Genomic DNA, 21,241 nt, shown 5'->3' with positions numbered 1-21,241 from the left:
CTGACTAGCACCCAGGCCAGGACACCGAGTCATACTCAATGCACCAAACATGCAGGTCATTTCTTTTTTTTTTATTTTGGCTTTTAAAATCACCGTTTATTCCATTTGGTAGAGGATTTTTTTTTCCATACAAATATTTGCAACAATTTTGAATTCCCCAAAACCATACATAGACGATAAATACCATGCTATTAAAGTATTAAATTTGTACAAAAATACTTTACAGTTTAATACTTGTTTGTTACAAACAAAAATACATATTTAAGTGACTCATGATCTTTTTTTTTTTTTTTCTTAACATGATTCTGTTCTATACTTTCTTGCCCTGGCAGTTCAGAAATGTGTTTGAAATCATATATTTCTTTGCACAAAAAAGAAAGATGAATCATTTCCCTTAAACAAAGGACACAGTGTTTCGATGTTTTGCCTGCGCAGTTGTATTAGTGACCAAAATGAACATGTTTGGAAAAGAATTGTCTTGACATTCTACCATCAATATACAGATCTATTTTTTTTCCTTTAAATATTTACCAAATAACAGTTATTAGTGTAGCTATTCAAAATATGTGAACAGATGAAAGCAGTTGCCCACAAACATTTAAAGCAACTGTCACGGTTTATTGCTTCGGGGGGACAGTGATTGGCAATGAGCTTTGTGAAAATGTATTTACAAGTTAAGCAAGTGGCATGGCTCAGAACAAACGCCGGCAGTAAGTACCATGCGGTGCACCCCTCGGGGAAGCCGTCTGCAGCCATCTGACCTGGCTGAGTTCTATTTGCCTACCCATAAAGTGAATCTCATCTCATTAAGACTCTTCACTCCTTAAATTCTTAGCCTTGGATTTAAAAAATAGGATCATATCACTAATTCTCAGTGTTACTACACACTCTAATTCATTATCAGAGATTTTTTTTTCAGCTATTTTAAAAAAAGGAAAAAAAAATGTGTCCTTAAGGGGAAGGAGAACAAAACAAAAACAAAACAGGTCACAAGACATATCCTGTTTGATCATCTGTTGCATAGGGAATAGCATACATCTTAGTTAAAATCATTCCTATATTTGGGCAAAACATTTACCACCACCTATTAAGGTCTCCTACGTGCATTGTTGCGGAAATATTTTAAGAAAGCCTAATGCTATACCTGCGCCCCTCCCACTGCGGCAGGCCTGGCCAGTCACCCCTCCTTAGCTCCCCTAGCCGAGCCAGCTGTCTGTAAATCCATGTTGATCATGTCCTTACACTAATGACGTTATAGGAAGAAACGTATGTCATTCAGGAAATTACCATAGAGAATATTTTCAAACCGATGTTTTTCTCTGTAAAAAGTGACAGTAAAGGTGAATTGTAAAAAGTTTCCTCTGATCTTAACTGGGGGGAAGGGATGGGCTGCCTTCTGCTTTATTCCCTACCACTGGGCCCCAGGAGAGAAGGACTCACCAGCTACCGGAGTGGCCACTCTTTTAAGAAACCTCTTCTAGTTGGGAAGGGACGAGAACATGAGCCATGAGGGAGATTTAAAAGACCCCTGTGCTTGCATTAATGCCACGTGATTCTCTGTGCTTCAGCTGTCACAGAAATCTTAATGGGTTTTTGTTTTGTTTTTGTTTTTTTGTTTTTTGTTTTTGTTTTTGTTTTTGTTTTTGTTTAGCACCATGTAGATATTGTCTTTTGTCCTGCTTTATAAAAGTACTGCTATAGTGTGTTAGTGGGTTCTCGTGTCTCTAGATTACCACCGTGGCTGGGTTGCTGGAAGAAAGCGCTGTTCTGTTCGCTCCAGTCGCTGGGCAGAGCCGGCTGTTCTATCGACTTCTGGGAGGCCAGTGGATTTCTGCTAATAACCAGGTCCAGCTTGTTGCCAGATTCAGCTATGAGAGGCACCACCAGGCAGCAGTCAAAGTCTCTCGTCCGCACGTGATTTACCTGCCAAGCCAAGAAGAGGCATCTTAACGACCCTGCTGCGGCCACTGTTCCCAAACCCAGAGGCAGGGGCATAATTCTGAAGGTGGGCTGTGCAAGGGGGGTCCCCTCCTCCTCAGTTTGGCCACACAGGAACAAGGCTATTGGCTCACTATCCTCTGCAACTGCCTATGGCGAGTCAAAGAGCAAGACACCAACCATCCTCCCGTCCCCACAGGAAGGTCACCTCTCCCAGAGTCTCCCATTGCCGAACGTTACACTGGTTTACAGTGGAAGAAAACAAAGCCTAAGGTGGTGGAGTTGCTTTGCTTTTGACCAGCAGTGGGTAGGGGTTTCCCAAGGATTTAGTACCATGCCGTCTGGCTACCACGATGCAGAGCTTACTCAGCAAGGGATGAACCCACCTCCTCCTCAACTTATGCCTGATCTAGGCACTCCTAACTTTAATCCTCTTTTAACCTGGGAATTGGACCTCGGAGGTCACGCATGCATCTATATCCTTAGCCCAGGAGCAACGCTTGCTCAAATCCCTTGCATTTAACTCCCAGTCCTGACTTCCCCTTCTTTCCCCCTTTCTGAGCACAAGTTCTGGGCACTTAGACACAGTTTCACCTCCGGGCACTGTAGAGTCCTCAGCCTTCTTGGCTGTCCGCAGTCTACTGCTCTGGACACCTGCCCGTCCTTGGTTCCCCTTCTCTGATGTAACAAACGGTGGCAGAGGTGGCTGCCCAGGCCTGAGAACACCTCACTTGTGTCTCAAGCTGGTGGCTAGAGAGCCACATGTAGAGGCATGTTTGCCTTTTCGCTGGTGCTTCCTGCTTGCCCTGCTCCTTCCATGGACCACTCAGCCGTTTGCCCTCAAATATCAAGTCTCCTGGTAAGAATTGCTATTCGGTAGGCCCCTCATCTCTCTTCTTTCCTCTTCATTCCTGTCTGTGTGACTAAGGGGCTTCCCTGATGGCTCATGGTGCTTTCCCTGTCCAGGATCCATAAATGTGCAACACTGAACTGTTACAGAAATATGTTATACTTGCACTTTCTCAGAAGACCCCGGGGACCTCCCCCCCCATTTTTCCCAGAGTCTGGCTTCCTTCCCAAGGTTGTGTGGGAACTAGGCATGGACTCTGAGAGTAAGGACCATAGGCAGCATAAACTGGTCATGGGTTGGACAAGAGCCACCCACCAGAGCCTCTTCCATAACTATGTGTCCCACATAAGGGCCTCCTGTTATTGATATAACTGAGAGAACTCATCTTTAAACTATTTTCCAGGTCAAAGGCACAACTCCCTATTGCTGCCCATTAGCCCCCCGCTTGCTGGCTACTCTAGTATGAGAAGTTCATTTAAGCTGGGGCTCCAAACCTTGTTTCTCATGACATACTCTGCTTGCTTTGATCTGCTATTGCAGCGGGTCTCAACCTGTGAGTCTCGCCCCCTTTGGGGGATTGAATGACTATAACTCTGCTTGTTTTCACTCTATTGCAGCAGTTCCCAGTCAGTGAGGCGTGACCTCCTTGGGGTCAACTGACTCTTTCACAGGGGTTGCCTAAGACCATCAGAAAGCAGAGATATTGACCTTGCGATTCGTAACAGTAGCGAAGTTACAGTTAAGAAGTCCAATGAGAATGATTTTAAGGTTGGGGGTCGCCACAACATGACGAGCCGGAGTAAAGGGTTGTAGCGTTAGGAAGGTTGGGAGCCCCTGGCCTGCGGTTTACAGTTGTCCTTCCATGCTTCCTAATGCTCAGAATTCCTCCCACGGTTCTCTCCCACTTCTGACTAGAAGCTCAAACTCTATCTAACTCCCATCTTCTAGAAATCTTTAGCCCTGGCTGGAACATCGCCTCTAAGCAACAGATCTAACTTATGAACTATGTCCCATCGGGATGCGCTGAAGTTAGGGAGGACTGGATAGGTCCAAAACAGGCAGCTTACCTACATCTCCCTGCCCTCCCCTGTGAACACCTGCTTCCTCACCATGTCCCTGATTAACCATAGTAATATTGCTTTTCTTTGTGGTGTGTGTGTGTGTGTGTGTGTGTGTGTGTGTGTGTGTGTGTGCGCGCGCGCGTGTGCTCGCGAGTGTTGCCAGCACATGTTCATATAGATGTGTGTTTGTAGGCAGGTATGCATGCATGTGTGAGAGCATGGCTGTGGAGCTCAGAGGTGGATGTCAGTATCTCCCCGGATTGCTCTCTCCACCTAATTTCTTTGAGACGGGGTCTCTATATTGACTCTGAAGCTCAGTGGTTTGACTAGACTAGCTGGCCAGAGAGCTCTCAGCTGGTATTTGAGGAATGAACATTCAAACGCAAACCACAGCATTGAGCTCAGGGTCAGGACATTCAGGGACCCGAAAGAGACTTCTTTTTCCCTGCTGTTCACCGCCAGTAGTTCCATAGTTTGAGGACAGGAGAGCAAGGGATAAAACAAGGGGTTAAACCATGCAGGAGCATTGGAGGAAGTTGCTGCCTGTAGGTCGGGGCAAGGATCCTGGACTCCGCTGAGGCCTTACCTGTAAGAGCCTGTCGTAGGGCTTCAAGCCCCCAACATCACCTGGCCCAGCTGGGCGGATATTTTTGACATACACGCCTTTCTCCAGCAGGCCATCTGCCACACTGAACCCGAAGTCCTCCATGCCAGAGTCCTTGTATAAGGTCACCTGGAAAGAGTGAAAATGTCAAAGTTAGCAGAGCGGGAGCCTTCCGCTGCCGAAGTTTCTCAGATGAAGGAGCGTCACAAACTAATTTCATAGCCACATAGTGGACTTGGCGATGTCAGCATTGGACAGCTTCTGCTGACCGACCCTGCTGCTTTGCCCCTACCCCAAGAACAACCTTGGAATCTGTAAAACCTGAGCCTGAGCTAACAAAGGAGAAGAGTCTCGCCTTCGTTTTTGTTTGTTTTGTTACTGCACCTCTTCCTTTAAAAAAAAAAAGTGTGTGCATATGTTCCCTGTGCCCTGGACAGCTCCCCACCCCAACCTGCCCTTGAGGGTTGGGGGCGAGTTGGCACAGAGTCAAGGACAGACTCTGGGAGCAGGTGAGAAATGCTACAGCAAGCTCTCTGAACACTGCAGCAAGCTCCTTTAGTGCCCCTCCACCCATGCCCCGATTGGTCCGAAGAAAGCATCTCCAGTTCCTGATTGGTTGGCATTGTCTGCACCAGCAATCCTTGGCCTCTCAGACAGTCCTCAATTAGGTCCTCCTGGAGGAGATGCTCTTGTGGCTGCTCGGCCCCCAGTGTTTACATAGAGGCGGCTCTGCTACGTGCATAGTGTATTGTACCTAGTAAAATCCACACCTCATCTTGCTTAACGCTAGTGATGTGCAGCGAGTTAAGTGGCATGACTACGAGTTTGCCTTTGGCCAAAGTAAATCTCACCATGAGATTTGTTATGAGTATTTGTTAAATATAACAAAGCCTGGGTGGCACATACCCTGATGCAGCTTTTTGAGGAAGGCAGTTGTCTTCCTGTTCACTGATCTATCTCAAAGCTAACCAAGCTCCTGTCACGTGGTAGCATCTTGTGCTGAACAAAAAAGAGAGGGCTCTGTCTGCCATTCCTCTTTCCAGCCAACTCCCCTTGCTACTACCATGCTCTACAAAAGCCAGTGCTGTGGAGGTTTGTGAGAAATACTGATTGGTTCTGGGTTCAAAGAGCCACCCTCCAAGGCTCTGCAGTTGGAGCCCTCCCAGTGCCAGCATAGCTGGACAGGAAAGGTGCTGGTGCTCACTGGTGACTTTATGTGGCCCTGACTAGAGAGCACATCTTTGATACTGAAGCTAGCCTGGTGACTGATAACGCTCGGAACCCTTTGGACTGTGAGGGCTGCTAACCGAAGGCCCACTGTCAACGGGAGCTGAACTTCATTCTTACAATGTCTGTGAGGCTTGAAGTTTCAACAGGAGCAGGATCCTACTGTCTCTACTGTGTGTGTGTGTGTGTGTGTGTGTAGCGGGATGTTTAGACAGAAGCTCCGAGAGGGGCAGAAACTCACCCAAGGTCAAAGAGAAACCGTGCAACAGAGATGCCTTCTGAGCAAGGTCACTGACTGCAAAGCTCTGACCTCTTGACCCTATACTGTTTCTTTTAACCTATGGTTTCTTTAAAATGCTCTTTTTAGGCTGGGTGGGTATAACTAAGTTACTTAGGATGGCCCTTAAGTCAATCCCAACACTGCCCAAACAAACAAACAAACAAACAAACAAAACCTCCCCTGCAAATCTAAACAAACAAAAAAATACTTAGGACCTTCTGTAACTGTGGTTTTACCCCAGGCCACAAAATGGGCCATACTTGCATTTATTTATTGGAGAAAATTAATTTTTTTTCTAAAGTTTCATTTTATTTTATGTGTATAAGTATTTTGCATGTTTGAATGTATGTGCATCATGTGGGTGTCTGGTGCCTGCAGAAGCATAAAAAGAGTGTAAGACCCCTAGGAACGGGAGTTACAGGTGGTTGTGAGCTGCCGTGTGGGTGAGTTGAACTTGGATGGTATGGAAGAGCCTCGGGTGCTCTTACCCAGTAAGCTACCTCCTTCAGTCCTGGAAGAACAGTTTTTCAAATAGTAAAATACCAGCTCACATCTGGGCAGTCATGCTGGTGACACTCTGTGGACATGACAAAGTGGATTCGGAAAAGCCCATGGGGGCCTCAACTCTACACAAAGAACCACAGGCAACTGAGGAGAGCTGGGGTGGCGAGAGGTAGATTTTCCAAGGAAGAGTACAACATTGGCTGCCCATGCCAGAGGGTCAGGCCTGAAAGCATACACACAGGTAACATTGCATACAGAGTAGGCTATATTTAAGAATATATTCACTGGGTCGAGATGGTACATGCCTTTAATCAAGGCACTTGGGAGGCAGAGGCTGGCGTATTTCTGTGAGTTTGAGGCCAGTATGATCTACAGAGCAAGCTTCAAGACATCTAGGGCTACACAGAGAAATCTTGTGTCAAAACCAACCAACCAACAAAAACAACTATATCTATATAACTCCGTCTTCTCTATCTCTATTTGTATGAAATAACAATTAATGAAAGAGGCCATGAATTTGAAGGTGGGTGGGGAGGTATTGGAGGGAGAACAGGGAAGGGAGAGATGTTATTATATTATAATAATAAAAAAAACCCTTCAAGTATCTTGTAAGATAAGGATGTCAGAGCGCCAAGCCTCCCTATATCTGTCATTCAGTGGCAGCCACTGTCACAAGCTACATTGATTCCAGTTACTTTCTTTTTTAATTCCTCAGGATTGTTTTTTATTTTTTTTTTTTTTGACAAATGCCAGACTTTGGCATATGCCTCTAAAGAGCAGATCATTTCCTTCTGAACTGACAGTTCTCAATTAAGGACGTGGCTAACAAGCATTGGAGAGAATGCAGAGACGTCGTCAGTCACTGGCGAATGCAAATTAAAAGCAGGGTGGGCCATACACCCCTCCCCCAATGATAAAGGTCATCATCACCAAAGATGGCAAAGAAATGGCGTCAGGGATGTGCAGAAAGGGGAGCCCACCACACGCATTGCTGGGGGTCACGTGAATCACGTCAGCCACTGTGCACCTCCTAGGAAGGTGCCTCAAAAACTGAGAGCAGAACTCGGTGTTGGGGGATGGTTCTGTGCGCTGTGTATGCAGATGCTGATTGCTATGCTCCGAGATCTGGTTGTAGTCTGGACATCGGGCGTTGCCATGCTGTTTGGAGCATCTCCTATCTCAAGGATGTAAAGAAGTTCTTTCCCATCACCTGATTGGTTAATAAAGAGCAGATCCTGGCTATAGCTGTGCAGAAGAGAAGAGGGCAGGACTTCTGATCCCAATCAGTGAATCTCAAGGACAAGGTGGGATTCGTCACAGGCAGATCATCAGGGGAGTCATGAGGACACACAGGGAACAGAGTGAGCAGGGGAGGAAATCAGGCTGCAGGCAAAGAAAGGCCCACGTGCTGGGAAGTAGTGGCCATACAGCATTGTTAGAATAGATGAGTATCTGCCCAGCTTGGAGCCTGTAGCTTGTCAATAAATCTATTAGGTCTCCATGTCAAATATTTGAGAACTAAAAATTTTAGGGCTAGAGGCATAAAAAATGTCCTATCGTTACTTGGGAGCAAAAAGGGTGAAGAAGCCGCCCCTGGTCTCACATCTATGACTCTATGTTACCGAACAATCTTAATGCTGGCTTCCCAAAGAAAATGAAATTATCATAGGAAGTATGCCCAGTGCCATGTTTAACGAGAATAAACTGGACGCAACAGCTGAGGTCTGAAATCAACAGGCAGTCACCAGTGCATAAATGAACGAATAATAGACAGGGCCAACGGCTTCCAGGGCTCTGTGGAGTTGGGAGAGTCTACAACAATGTCTTGCACATCTCAAAAGAATTGAAAGACTCTGAAGGTTGCCATCATGTAGAAATCATGCTCGAGGAGAGAGCAACGCTTAATTATATAGATGTGGCCATCACACATTGAATGCGTGTATCAAATTGTTGTAACAGTACCCCCAGAAGCATGGAAATGGCAGGTGTCAATTACTATGAATAAAAGCTATACCTGTTCTAGAGCATTACATGGATCACACATAGGGGGTAGCTATAGGCAGAAAGACATGGTTTTATAGAGACCCTGAATGTTATTAATTCTCTGATACAATTGGCCTTCATTACTTGTTCTCCAGTACCTGTACCTAGTTTATAATTTCCCCCATTTTCTCAAAAATTTTTTTCAGTGCGCGCGTGTGTGGATGTGTGAGTGTGTGTGTGCGTGCGCGCGTGTGTGTGTGCATGTGTGTACATGCTTCTCTGTGTGAGTGTGGATGTGAATGTGCCACAGGGCGCGTGCGCAGGTCAGAGGACTACATTGGTTGCTAGCTCTCATCTACCTGGTCCCACCTTGTTTCTGAGATGGAGTTGATGCTGTGTTTATCAGGATACTTGACCCACGGGCTTCCAGGGAGCCTCCTTTCTCCTACCCCCCTCCCTGTAGGCACAGTGGAATTACTGTACTTGGCTTTAGATTTGAACTTGAGTCCTCACATTTGCAACGGCCACTCCTTCTCCCACTGAGCCACCTTTCTCAGCCCAGGAGAGCTTATTAAATCATTAGGATCGCAACCAGGGCCGCTCATTGCCTCTGTGTTAGGCTCTGTCTTTCCGCTTGTCGGGGCACGTGACCATCCATGTTCCCTAGTGCGACTGACTTACAGTAGCCCCTAATCTGGGAGAGATGTCATTCCAAGACCCTGAGGATGCCTGAAACCACACAGGGAGAGCACCAAATAGTAGCCACAAACACATCGATGCCCTCACAGTTGATCTGATACAATGGTTGTGATGGTTTGTGTATGCTTGGCCCAGGGAGTGGTGCTATTAGAAGGTTTTTGACTCTGTTGGAGTAGGTGTGTCATTGTGGATATGGGTTTTAAGACCCTCATCCTAGCTGCCTGGAAGCCAGTATTCTGCTAGCAGCCTTCAGATGAAGATGTAGAACTCTCAGCTCCTCCTGCGCCATGTTCCTACCTTGATGATAATGGACTGACCCTCTGAACCTGTAAGCCAGACACAATTAAATGTTGTCCTTATAAGAGTTGCCTTGGTCATGGTGTCTGCTCACAGCAGTAAAGCCCTAAGACAATGGTTCATTTGTATTACAAGTTATAGACCCTGATTGAGGGAATCCAAGATAGGAACTCAAGGCAGGGGCCTGGAGCCTGGCACCAAAGCAGAGAGCAAGGCAAAACGCTGCTGCCATCTGAGTCCCAGGCTCCTTCCTGCCCAGCTCCCTTTCTTATATAGCCCAGGCCCCTCCCACGTCACCGAGTACCACAGACACATCCACAGGCCAATCCGACAGAGGCCATTTCTCAATGGAGGTTCCTTCTTGTGTGTCAAGTTAATGACCAAGATTAGCCACCAGAGGTGACTACTTAATCACTAATGGGCAAGATGGGCTTGGGGTATGGGTAGGCTGGGAGATGGGAGGGCCACATCTCAAGTGGAGATGGTGTGATGTGTGTGATGTGTGTGATGTGTGTGATGGTGTGGAGATGGTGTGAGATCTCACCACGCTACTGAGTAGGGTGTAAACTTCACAGTCTGAAGAATGTTCTGTTGGGGGAGTTTTCCATTTAAGACCTTCAGACTACAGTTGGCCACAGGCAATTGAAACCACAAAAGTGAGAACTTGGGGTGTTGGGGTGGATGGGGAAAGCCGCTAGCTGCATGGCTGGGGTTGCATCCTCCAGCCTGTAGAAGAGCCTTCTATCGCACCATCTCATTAAGTTGGCTCTGGTGTTTGGTAAAGTCAGGGTATTTGGGAACTACGAATAGACCATAGGTCCCAAGGAGCTTCCTATGATGTCACACATCCCCGTCAATCTATGACGTCACACATCCCCGTCAATCTATGTCCCGTCTCCTAGTTCACCGACAGACATCTGCGCCTGACTCAGTAGCTTCCTTGAGGTTGCAAAGAATAACCTTCTCCTGCCTGGTCCTGCCACTCTTCTCACTTATTAGCTAGAATTACTTTGGAAAAACAGAACATGTTCTTCAATTAGCATTGTCTGATTAACGCAGTTAGTACACGAGAGGCAGAGTGAATGCTAATTCAATTTCAGAACAGAAAATTACTTGGTCCTATGGAGCGTCCCATATTGGTTGAGTTCAAGTGTTTTGGTATTCTCTCCGATGCTCAAAGGCATTTGCATTTCGAAAAGGCTCGATGCTTTTCATGTTAACGCATGGTGCTTTCCCCAGGGCCTGGGTGTACTGACTGATAGGCTCTGTATTTCCTGGTACAAAGTATCGCAGATGCGCCTTGAATGTTTCCTGTCCCTCTTCTGGAACCAGCTATCACCACAACCCCCTCCCAATTTTTGACTAGAAGGGAAGTTTCTATATTTTATTCTCAAGAGGAGGCAAAGGAGGAGGAGGCGGGAAATGGGGAGAGGGCAAACTATCAATAGACTGCTGATAGACTGGCCGTCCGTGGGTCCTGTTTACTGGTAAGTGCAATCTCTGTTCTTGAGTTGCCTGCCTATGTGCTGCTCCTTGGCTCTGTGGGTATTTTACTTTTGACTCATTTTCTTCTTTGAGCCATATCCTCTGTGAACAGGTAGCATTCCTGCGGAGAGCCATAGCCCCAGCTTCTAACTAGCACAGTATGCTTTTTAGCTCTATGTTTCTTGCAACTTGCTACACTGTACAACACTTTGGGCTCCCTGATTGGCTGAGTAAGGAAGTCAGCATCTGTCTGGAGGCACTCTGAATGAGACAAGCCTAAGCGCACAGTGGACATCAGGAAGTCCACTTTCGTCTCAACAGCCGAGGCTTGTTTTCCAACGCCAGAATCCTTGCCTTTGGAAAATGTACCTAGAATCGAGAGATTCTTCTTTGATCAATTGGCTCGTGATTCTTAGGTATCTGTCTATAGGCCAGAAGCTGCGAGGGGCTTGTGGTGGTTTGAATGAGAAAGGCCCCCAAAGACTCATAGATTTGAATGCTTGGTCACCAGGGAGTGGCACAATTTGAAAGGATTAGGGGGTGTGGCCTTATTACAGGAAGTGTGTCATTGGGGGTGGGCTTTGAGGTTTCAAAAATCCCATTCCAAGCCCAGAGTCTCTCTCTTCCTGCTGCCTGTGGATCCAGGTGCAGAACTTCTACCTTTACATGTTTCTCCAGCACCACATCTGTCCGAGTGCTGCCATATGCCCTGACATGGTGACAAGGGACTTCTGAAACTGTAAGCACTCATGTCCCCGTCAAATGCTTTCCTCTGTCAAGTTGCCATGGTTGTGGTGTCTCTTCCCAGCAACAGAACACTAAGTGCTAAACAACTACTGACACACCAGACTGCCAAGGTCAACCAGTTAACCAGAGCATGAAGATAAATTAGCTCAGAAGCCCCTGAGCTCTGGTTACTGACCAAGGCCTTTTCCTCTCCCTGGCTTTACATGTGACACATCTTGATGGTAAACTGTTCAGGACAAGGGGCTACTGACTGCCCTAAAACAGAAATCAAGGTTTCTGTGGAAAGATGTCCTGAGGTGAGAAGAGACTGAATTTTAATAGCCAGCTGTAGCCTTGCCTCAGAAACTGCTTACGAGTAGTAAATTAACACAGATGGAGTTAATTATTTTAGATTTACATAAAAGGCCCCAGAAATTTATAATATACTAATGGCAAACCCTGTCTGGCTGCTCTCAAAATAGCCACAATAACTCACATCATGCAGAGAGCTTGCTTGGAGATTGCTAGAGCTAACTTTTGATTCATTGCTGGGCCCCCAGCATTTCTAAGGATTCTGAGGTTTTAGTCACCTATCCTCCACACACAGACAAAGCCGCCTTATCCGAGCACGTTCTCCCGTATGATTGCCTCTGATCTTCCAACAATTCTGAACAAGAAAATCATCCTTTCTTCTGATGAGGCCCTGAAGCCTTGAAGAAGCTGACAGAATGACCTGTTCTGATCTAATGCAAACACTCCAGGATTCAATACTGGAGTATCTGACCTCATTTGCTGGGTGTCTTCTACCAAATCATGATTTCTGTTTGGATATACAATCTTCTCGCTGGATAGGCAACCTTTATTCATTTTCAAAGGCCCAACAAACTAAAGATGAATCATGGAACATGTTTGCTGGGTCCCTTCTCATGTGCGCCCTCTTGTGGTCACCCGGAACATCACACAAAATCCTGCTCTTTGAAGATGGCCTTCTTGAAGCTGGTTTTACCTTCTCGTCTAGCCCACGAGACTACAGTATATCTTGTAGAATCTCTATTCAGGAGAGGCCTAAGGGGAAACTGAGGCATTAACACAGTTTCAAGACTTTTCTTTTCTAAAGGAGCCAGTGTACCCCTTGAAACAAAACCGTGAACAAGGATATATACAGTTTCAATGGATATCGGCCCAGTTCTGTGACTGCACACAGTTGCTTCAAAGTCTAAAGCCTGAGGGGGGAGCTATGGCAGCCGGTATCGAGGCCACTGAGATTCAAGTTCAGATCTGTTTTACCTTTTTAAGCTAGACTACCTGCTTGTCTGAACCCTATCCACAGGTAGAGATCAGAAATCCAATTGACGCTTTAACCAGAGCCAATTCACCCCCTTTCCAGACCAACTGAGCACAGCACCTTGGGAAAGTCACAGTAAATGACAGCCACCATGGAAGCAGTTCCTAATCCCCGACAGCCTCTTTAGAGCTCAGCCTCAAAGCAACACCTCAGTCCCAACAATGATGCTGATTTCCTTAGAAGCCACCAGGCCCTCTGGGAGTGCTCCTGGCAGGCACTACTGGGGCAGCTGTGCTCCTTTAAGCAAGGCATTTCAAGCAGTGTCAGCTTTGAGGATAGGCCTACCTTACCTGTAGATCTTAGAGAAAAGAATAGAATAGAATAGAATAGAATAGAATAGAATAGAATAGAAAGACTCCATCTTCCCAGCCAGCTCTTTAGCCCCAGAAGAAGCAGATCTTGTTTATATCCCTAGAAAGTCCCAGGTTTCCAAACAAATTGGGTCAGAAAGGCAGCTGCTGCTGCTTCCGTCAGGGGAGCACCCTTGGCAGAGGAAGACAAAGGCCAGCTGCTTCTGATATCGCCTCCTGCTGCTCCCTGGCATCCTGTGGCACCGAGGCTGAGGACCAAGAGGCTGTGAGATCAGGACCCAGGATGCTGGCTCCATGGGTTGGCTCTAGGCTGACTTACTTGGTCTTGGAGAACTTAGTCCCAGCTGAGGGAGAGCGGCCCTTCTGAAGAACTGTGGTGTATTAACAACTGCTTTCCCCATTCACCCCCCAAGCCCCTGAATAATGCATTTATTTCACAGAAAAGCAGAGAATTCAACTCCAGCCTCGGGAGCTGATGGTCACCCAGTATTGGGCCTCCATGTCTCTGGCCTTACTTCTTGCCTCTCCTGCTTCTGAGTACTGGGTGTGTGCACAGGTGCCCTTATTCCTGGTGTCTATTCTCAGAGCTGCCTGGTGTTGCCTCATGGCAATGGCATTCCACACTCAGCCTCTGCTTCCTGGTTCTCCCATAACTCCAGCCTGGCTTCTCTAGCTTTGAACCTTTCCCAGTTCCGACCCACGTGGGCCTCTTTGATTGCAGGACCGATTGTCAGCTCTTGTCAGAGGCACACTGTCCACTGATACTGTGAGAATTAGAACCTAAGGTTATTGCCATTCATGGGTGGTGGTGGTGGTGGTGGTGGTGGTGGTGGTGGAGCAATGACAAGTTGGAACTGACCAGGGTCCTAATGAGCAAAGCACACATTGTCTTGATTTTATTATATCGGCACAGTGCCTCAGACAAAGATCACTAAATCCCATCTTAACTAGAGAAAACCCTAAGCTGCGGGCTATACTGATATGCCTTTAAGGACCACAATACTGCTGACAGATACGGCAAACTGTGTGGAGGGAAGGTACAGAGCACTCTTCCCCTAACACGGGGACACCGGTGAGGCAGTCTGACCTTCAGAGAACGAACCCAGCATCTTAAACGGACACTCTAGAGATGATGTAAACCTCTACAACCTACAAACCAATCATCACAGAGACAGACAGGGACATTGGGGAGTCGGATCCATGACAGAAGTTCATAAAGAACATGAGGAATAGCAACGAGGCACACTGTCTCGAAAGCTTGTCTCACAGGACCACTGAAGGTCACGTGAGATGTGGGGTGTCACCTCCACTTGACATATCTTCCCCCGACTGTAGCGGTGGACAGCTTGCAAAACATGACAAAATACCAAGTGGGCTCTGCCTAGCAAAAGTGCAGAGGACTCCCAAGTTACCCTTTAGAACAGACAGTGATACCGTCTGAGACTCCTTATGCCACTGACTGATAAGACACCTCTTGATTGCTCTTTAAACGAGCTTTGTCATTGCTGTAATCCTTGGTCACTCAAGTAAATTTAAAAAAAAAAAAGCTTTTTTTTTTTTTAATAAGTTTTTCGAGACAGGGTTTCTCTGTGTAGCCCTGGCTGTCCTGGTACTCACTCTGTAGACCAGGCTGGCCTCGAACTCAGAAATCCTCCTGCCTCTGCCTCCCAAGTACTGGGATTACAGGCGTGTGCCACGCCCTGTTCTAAAAAGGCATTCTTTTAAACATGAGCCTTTTTTTCCCACAAATTTTGTTGTTGTTGTTTTGTGGTGGTGGTAAGGTTTAAAAAGGATAGAACCGCATCCATGGGAATGCGATGGAAAACATGCATTTTGAGGATTTCTGGGGCCACTGTTTAATTGAAATGTGCAACCCAAAGTCTGTTCCTTGTCACCCTAGCCAATGGTCCCCCAACAGTGTTCACACTGTTGTTTGCCCTTGGCACCACGGGGGATAAGCTGGCTGCCAGGCTGACACAGTGACAGGCAAAGAGCCTCCACTTCTCTGAGTGAGCAGTTTCCTGGCTTTGCATCCTGTCCTTGCTGGCTCTAGCTCACGCTTGGACAGCCGAGGAAAGCTGGAGTAAGACTGAACGAGGTCGACTGTACCTGGGAAAATGTGCCTTGTGAGGTTTCCCTCCTCTGCTAGCAGGTGGCCCTGCTCTCTCTTTTGGAAGCGAGAAAAGCCAGACTCATACTCTCTCTACTTCTGAAGAGAAGGGAGCCCAGCAAAGCATGGCTACAGATGATAGCCGAGTTCACACACCAACGGAGCTGCTTTTAGCTTCCCGTGATTTCCGCTGCAGGCAGTCCTGAGCCAGCAGTCAGGAGGTCTGTGCCTGGCCCCGCTGACTCCTGTAATCCACCACGGTGACCTCAAATATTTAGTGAAGAAAGAGGCATGGGAAAGAGTGAGGTATTTGCCTTTCATTTTTCCTCCTAGGGCCACGCCCATTCCTAACCAGGGGGCGGGGTTACAGAAGAATCTGGTGGCCCCCCGCAGCACTCTGTCCAAGGAGTAGAGCAGCATCACCGCACTGGCTCCACTCTGACAAAACTCCCAGCCTGCAAATGCACCGTGCGTGCGCGCTTGGCTGAGGAAAAAGCTGATGCTCCTGCCAGGCAGTGGTGGCGCACGCCTTTAATCCCAGCACTGGGGAGGCAGAGGCAGGCAGCTTTCTGAGTTTGAGGCCAACCTGCTCTACAGAGTGAGTTCCGGGATAGCCAGGGCGATACAGAGAAACCCTGTCTCCAACCCCGCCCCCACCCCCACCCCCCAAATAAAAAAGAAAGGAGAAACAAAATAGTTGAGTCTCCAGAGTGACTCAGAGTGACTCAAATGTTCCGGTGGAGTCCTCAGCAGCCTTAAGTGTGTGTGTGTGTGTGTGGGGGGGGGGGGGGGGGGGAGAACCCTGGAAAATTATTTTAAGAATCCTTCTGTCAAAAGACATATATCAATAGCTGTATACAACTAAATGCTAAACTTAATTCTGTTGGAAGTCATGCACAGCAGGGAACCAGTGAGTGTCAATAGGAAATCATTTTTAAAGTTCAATTGGGCTGAATGCGAGGAACTTGTCCTCTTGCAAAAGAGCTTTTGATTTGATTTGGCTTTGGTGCCTGGAGGTGTGTGTGGAAGTGCAGCGGTGACTCATCGCAGAGATGGATCAAGTGGCCACCAAAGGATGCTTAAGATTCCAAAGGGGACAAAAAAAAACGGACAGTTATCAACGAAACACAGCAAAGATTGCTTGTCCCTTATCTACAAAGAGAAAGCGTTTGTGATAAGCTGCAGCAGAAAACAGAGCTCATATTAAAGATAAAGCATGGAAGCTCCAGGGCCCGAAGTGTAGCCTCGCTTCCCCTCCCACCATTCTGTGTCTGTGATTGCATTAAAACAGAATACTATCTAGAACTAGCAAGACGTCTGCCCATGATTTTCAATCTTTAGACCTCAAGAGAATCCACTGACGATATTGCTAAAGTGTCCGTGTCCCTGGCTCAGCGTCCCTGAAAACACAGAGACCCTGCATTTTAACAAGCACTCCATGGTGACGGTCACCTCGCACCTATAACCCAAACAACTATCTAAAGTTTCTCTCTTCAAACTTGTCTAAGGTCTGTTAGTGACTCTTGGAATTAGTTCAATACAAGCTGTACTTAAGAAACAACAACAGCAAAAATGCCAGTGTACACTGTGCTGGGAAGTTTGGATTCCTTCATAGATAGGAAGTCAGTGTGCACCGTGTTTAGGAGCTCAGTACGCTTTGGCTTTGAGAAAGTTGGAGAAACAGAAGTCCATAGTAGATCCAGCACCACTGTTTACCACACCATCACCCTGAGTACCGAATCACTCCAGCCCTGGTTTCCTCCCACCTGTGGATGTGAGCCTGCATGTCGTTTTTTCCCTAAGGGTCAGGAATAGCAGCTAATGAGTCTGCCTTCAATATGAATGTGGACAATGTATAGTTTAGTCTGCCTTCATCAATGACCCTAACAGCAATGAAGGCATAGTGGATGAATAATGGACCATGTAGAGCTCAGACTTTCTCAAAGGACTGAAGAAACTGGGGGGTTGGGGGGCTAGAGGAGAATGTAGGTAGAAAGTAAGGGGTAAACAATGGAAGGAGAACAAATTGAGACATGATTTCATGCCAACTTAAGGCAGGATGCATTTCCATTTACTGTGTCAGTTTGTACCTATGGAGTCTTTGGGGGCCACGCTGATTCTGAGTCTGCAGCGAGGCTGAACATCATGGTTGCCAGAGACCAGAGACAGAGCATACAAAGTGCACACAAGGCTGAAGATGAGCTCAGTTTGGTAAGATGCTTGCCTAGCATGCATGAACCCCACAGTCTGGTCCATAGCCCTGCATAGAACCAGGAAGGTCAGATGTTTAAGGCTACATAATGAGTCTGAGGCCATTCTGGACTATGCAAGAATCTGTCTCAAAAGGAAAAGAAACGTCAGGATAAGATGTGCCCTTCAAAGACACATCTCTTTCATTTAACTAGGCTTCCCCTTCCATGGTCCTACCACCTCCCAATAACGTACTCAAATTTCCAATCTACGAATGGATTACGACATCCTTGAAGCCAGAGCTGTCCCTAGGTAATTGATGGAAATGTCTCTGAAATGCCCCAGGTGTGTTTACTAAGATCCTAGGCGTCTCTCAGTTCCATCAGTCGGGATTGACCACCGCAGTCAAGAAGCTAACAGACAAGCTTTTGTATGGGGTGATGTTAGTGCCCTGCAGCCCAGGAGGGCTTGAGCTTTTGACTTCCCTTGTGTATCTTACAATGACAAGGAGTTCTCATTCATTTTTATCCATTCATCATCTCTTGATCACGAATGGATCCCAACTTTAGCCCCGTGGCAAACCACCACCAGAAAGACTGAAACAGAAAAGCAACAGGGAGCATGTTTACAGACATTCATGACACCTACAATGGCCACTCTCAGCTCTGATCTACTGCATAGTAGAAATTACTCTACTGTAATCTTTCGGGGACTGAAACATTCACCTTTGTTCAGACTCTGCTTGGATCTCTTCCACCTAAGAAGGGAGGGGGGTTTTCTGCTTCAGTAGCCCCATTCCATGCCACCACTAATTTATGACAAAGGTTTAATGACAAGCAGGCGTGGCCGGAGGGAAGATAACTCGGTTCTATCAATGTTATGATTGGAATAGGAAATGCTCCCCATGACACGACTAGCTGGATGATTGGTGGGAAACTGTACTGCTCACTGAGCTTGACAGCCCTTAGCCGCAAATCAGCCCTTAGTGCAAAATGGTGGACTCGCTTCAGTCAGGAGGGTTTCCTCTTCTCTGGGGGATCAGAGACCTAACCTGAGGAATGTAGTCTTGCGCCTGAGATTCCTGGAGTGCCTCCCCACGTTATTGTCCACCCTAGATAGTCTCACCCCTTCCCCCCAAACTACATAACCTTTGGTTCACCCCGGCACTCCCCAAACCCTCTTGTCCCCAGCACTCACTCCCAGCCAGACCAGGATCCTGCAGAACTTCACCCATTCCAGGCTCCGACTCATCCTTCCAGCCTAGTGTGCAGCAGCAGCGTCCAAACACCCTAAGCGGAGAACGTGGAACCACAGCTGGCGCCCAAAATGCACAAATTCAGGGCCACAAATGATTGGCCCTGAATGTTGGTAGAATGTTAGGAGGCTGTGGAAACTTTAGGAGGAAGTGCCTAGCTGGCGAAAGCTGGTTGGTAGGAATGGGTTTTAAGGAGCTTATTATCACCAGTTGCTTCCTGAATGGTTCTCTGCCTTCTGGTCCAAGATAAAAAGAAGCTTCCCAGACATGCCACACCGACTGAACCGGGTAAACCCTCCGAATCCATGAACAAAACGGAATCTTTCTTCCCACAACCTGTGTCCATCAGACATTCAGTCACAGCAATGAAAATGAACTAAGTCAACATGTCAACACGCTTGCCCACCATGTCAGATACCCAAAGACGCAAACACATGAGGCACGGGCACGGTCAAGAGTGAGGTCAGTCCCGTTGTTAATGACCGTTTCCTTCTCAACTCCTGAAGTGTGCTAAGCAGCAAACACATTGACGGCCTATCAGGGTTACCAAATTCAGCAGAAGGTACCTGAGACACCGTTCTCAGACGCTTTCCAGAGAACTCCAAAGCTTTACTCTTTGAGCACCACTTAGTTTCTGGGAGCCTCATTTTATTGGGGATCAGTTTGGAAGACAGTAAAGCTACAGAAGAAATGTACTTAGAACCATATTTAGATGAAATGACTGAAATGATTGGGGAAAAAAAAAACAGTGATATTTATCAGGCCATGGTGACCCATTTGTGCCAGTGATCTCATGAGCCACCAATTTACACACTGATGCACAAATGTGCCAACTGGCCTACCCGCTGCCATCTGTTAGATTTAAGTAGATAGAATTTTCCTTTTTCTAATAAGGTCTGTATTTTCAGCAGAGCCCCACTAAAATTTTTTTCAGTTATAACAATATCCATATCTAGCTTACTGTCATTATTTTTGCTGACTACTTTCTGTGCAGGAAGCATAGGGAGAAAGGGCATTTATGTTCCTGGGTCATAAGTAAATGTCTTTGAGGAAATAGCTTCATTCCCGAAAGAAGAATGACAAGAAGAAGACATTTTCATACTGCAACTTTCCTTATCTTATGAATGATAAGTGACTACTAAAAATGTCTATTGTGAAGACTAAAATATGCAGCAGACAGAATTCAGTAGGTACCCAGTGCACGACGGTATCGTTGCTCTTTGAGGCTAAAGGAGGGGAGGTAAGCAGGTATGCTTTTCTCAACCTGGGTAGAAACTGAGAGAAGGGGAAGGCAGCGTTCACACCCCCCACCCAAGGAAATTAGGAGGATGGATTTCTTCTTGGCATGGCAGAATTAACATCGACCACGTAGCTTTTACAATTTAGTGGCTATGGGATTTCCTATGGCATGATGGTATAAGTCAACATGTGATGTAGGATATGTGAGTTATCAAGAGATGTATCAAACAAACAAACAAGCTAAACTGTAATGGGGGCTCAATGCCTGTAGCATCTTTGTGGTTCTGAGCTCTCTTAATGCAAAGAACCCTGGTCATAGGAGAATAATTTTACTCCCAAAATACACCATGGTGTTTTCTTTGCTAATGCTTCTTTCTGTGCTTGGGGTGCCTCTCCACCCTCTACCTCCTTGCACAGTTGTGGGAAGCCACATGTGCCGTTGCAGAGTGGCACTGACTACTGCTGGCCACCACGCATAAGTTTGGACAAACAACCAATGTGTACATATGCAGTAAAGTTTTTTGCAAAGACACTGCCTGGCCTGGGCATGATAATGAGGCTTTGAGAGTATAACCAATCAGATGTGAGACATGCAAATGAGGTATGATAATGAGGCTCTGTGAGGTACAGAGAGAGAGAGAGTAGCCAATCAGATGAGGAACATGCAAATGAGGTTTAGTGCATAACCAATCCAGGTGTGAGACACGCCTCTCCTAGGCCTATATAAGCAGCACCAGTTCTGGGCTCGGGGTCTCTTCGCCTCTGCAATCAAGCTCTCCCAATAAACGTGTGCAGAAGGATCCTGTTGCAGCATCATTACTGCTGGCCAGTCCGGAGCATGCAAGACACAGTCAATGCCTATGTCTAGGAAGTCTTTCCTATTTCCTTTACAGAAGTGCCACCTTCTACACTCCAGGGCTGCCCAGGTTGGGTGCCATTATTGTACTGATCCCAGTGTCTCCCCATGGTTTCTTAGATGTCTTACCACTGGTCTCTCATTTCCCCAAGAATGAATAATACATCCTTTGAGGGAATGTATACACAGTACACACAGTCTACATGTCAATGGGTAGATGAATGTGTGGTAAAATAAAGGACCAGGATGATAGCATAACTCATGATGGCATCTTTCTCCAC

The 21,241-nt window shown here is 46.8% G+C and overlaps 1 protein-coding gene across 29 annotated transcripts in view; it reads right to left on the bottom strand.

Annotated features, from left to right (window-relative positions):
- Grip1 (glutamate receptor interacting protein 1) overlaps window positions 1-21,241 on the bottom strand; it is a 634,030-nt gene that overhangs the window by 10,055 nt on the left and 602,734 nt on the right. For 14 of the 29 annotated variants that reach the window (XR_380450.3, XR_003948812.1, XR_003948813.1 and 11 more), the window contains 2 exons: window positions 4,436-4,582; window positions 1,734-1,923 (listed from right to left, as the gene is read on the bottom strand). Coding sequence is in view for 23 of the 29 variants with exons in the window: in XM_006514242.4 (XP_006514305.1) it covers window positions 1,734-1,923; window positions 4,436-4,582 (337 nt within the window). In the remaining 6 variants the exon portion in view is untranslated. Of the gene's footprint in view, window positions 1-51; window positions 1,924-4,435; window positions 4,583-21,241 lie in introns of those variants that run through there. The other 15 variants (NM_001277292.1, NM_133442.2, NM_028736.2 and 12 more) reach the window with 3 other exon arrangements.

Source organism: Mus musculus, chromosome 10, assembly GCF_000001635.26.
Source record: "Mus musculus strain C57BL/6J chromosome 10, GRCm38.p6 C57BL/6J".
NCBI lineage: Eukaryota > Metazoa > Chordata > Mammalia > Rodentia > Muridae > Mus > Mus musculus.
The sequence above is the reverse complement of the archived record's forward strand: the minus strand, read 5'-3'. Positions and strand labels throughout refer to the sequence as shown.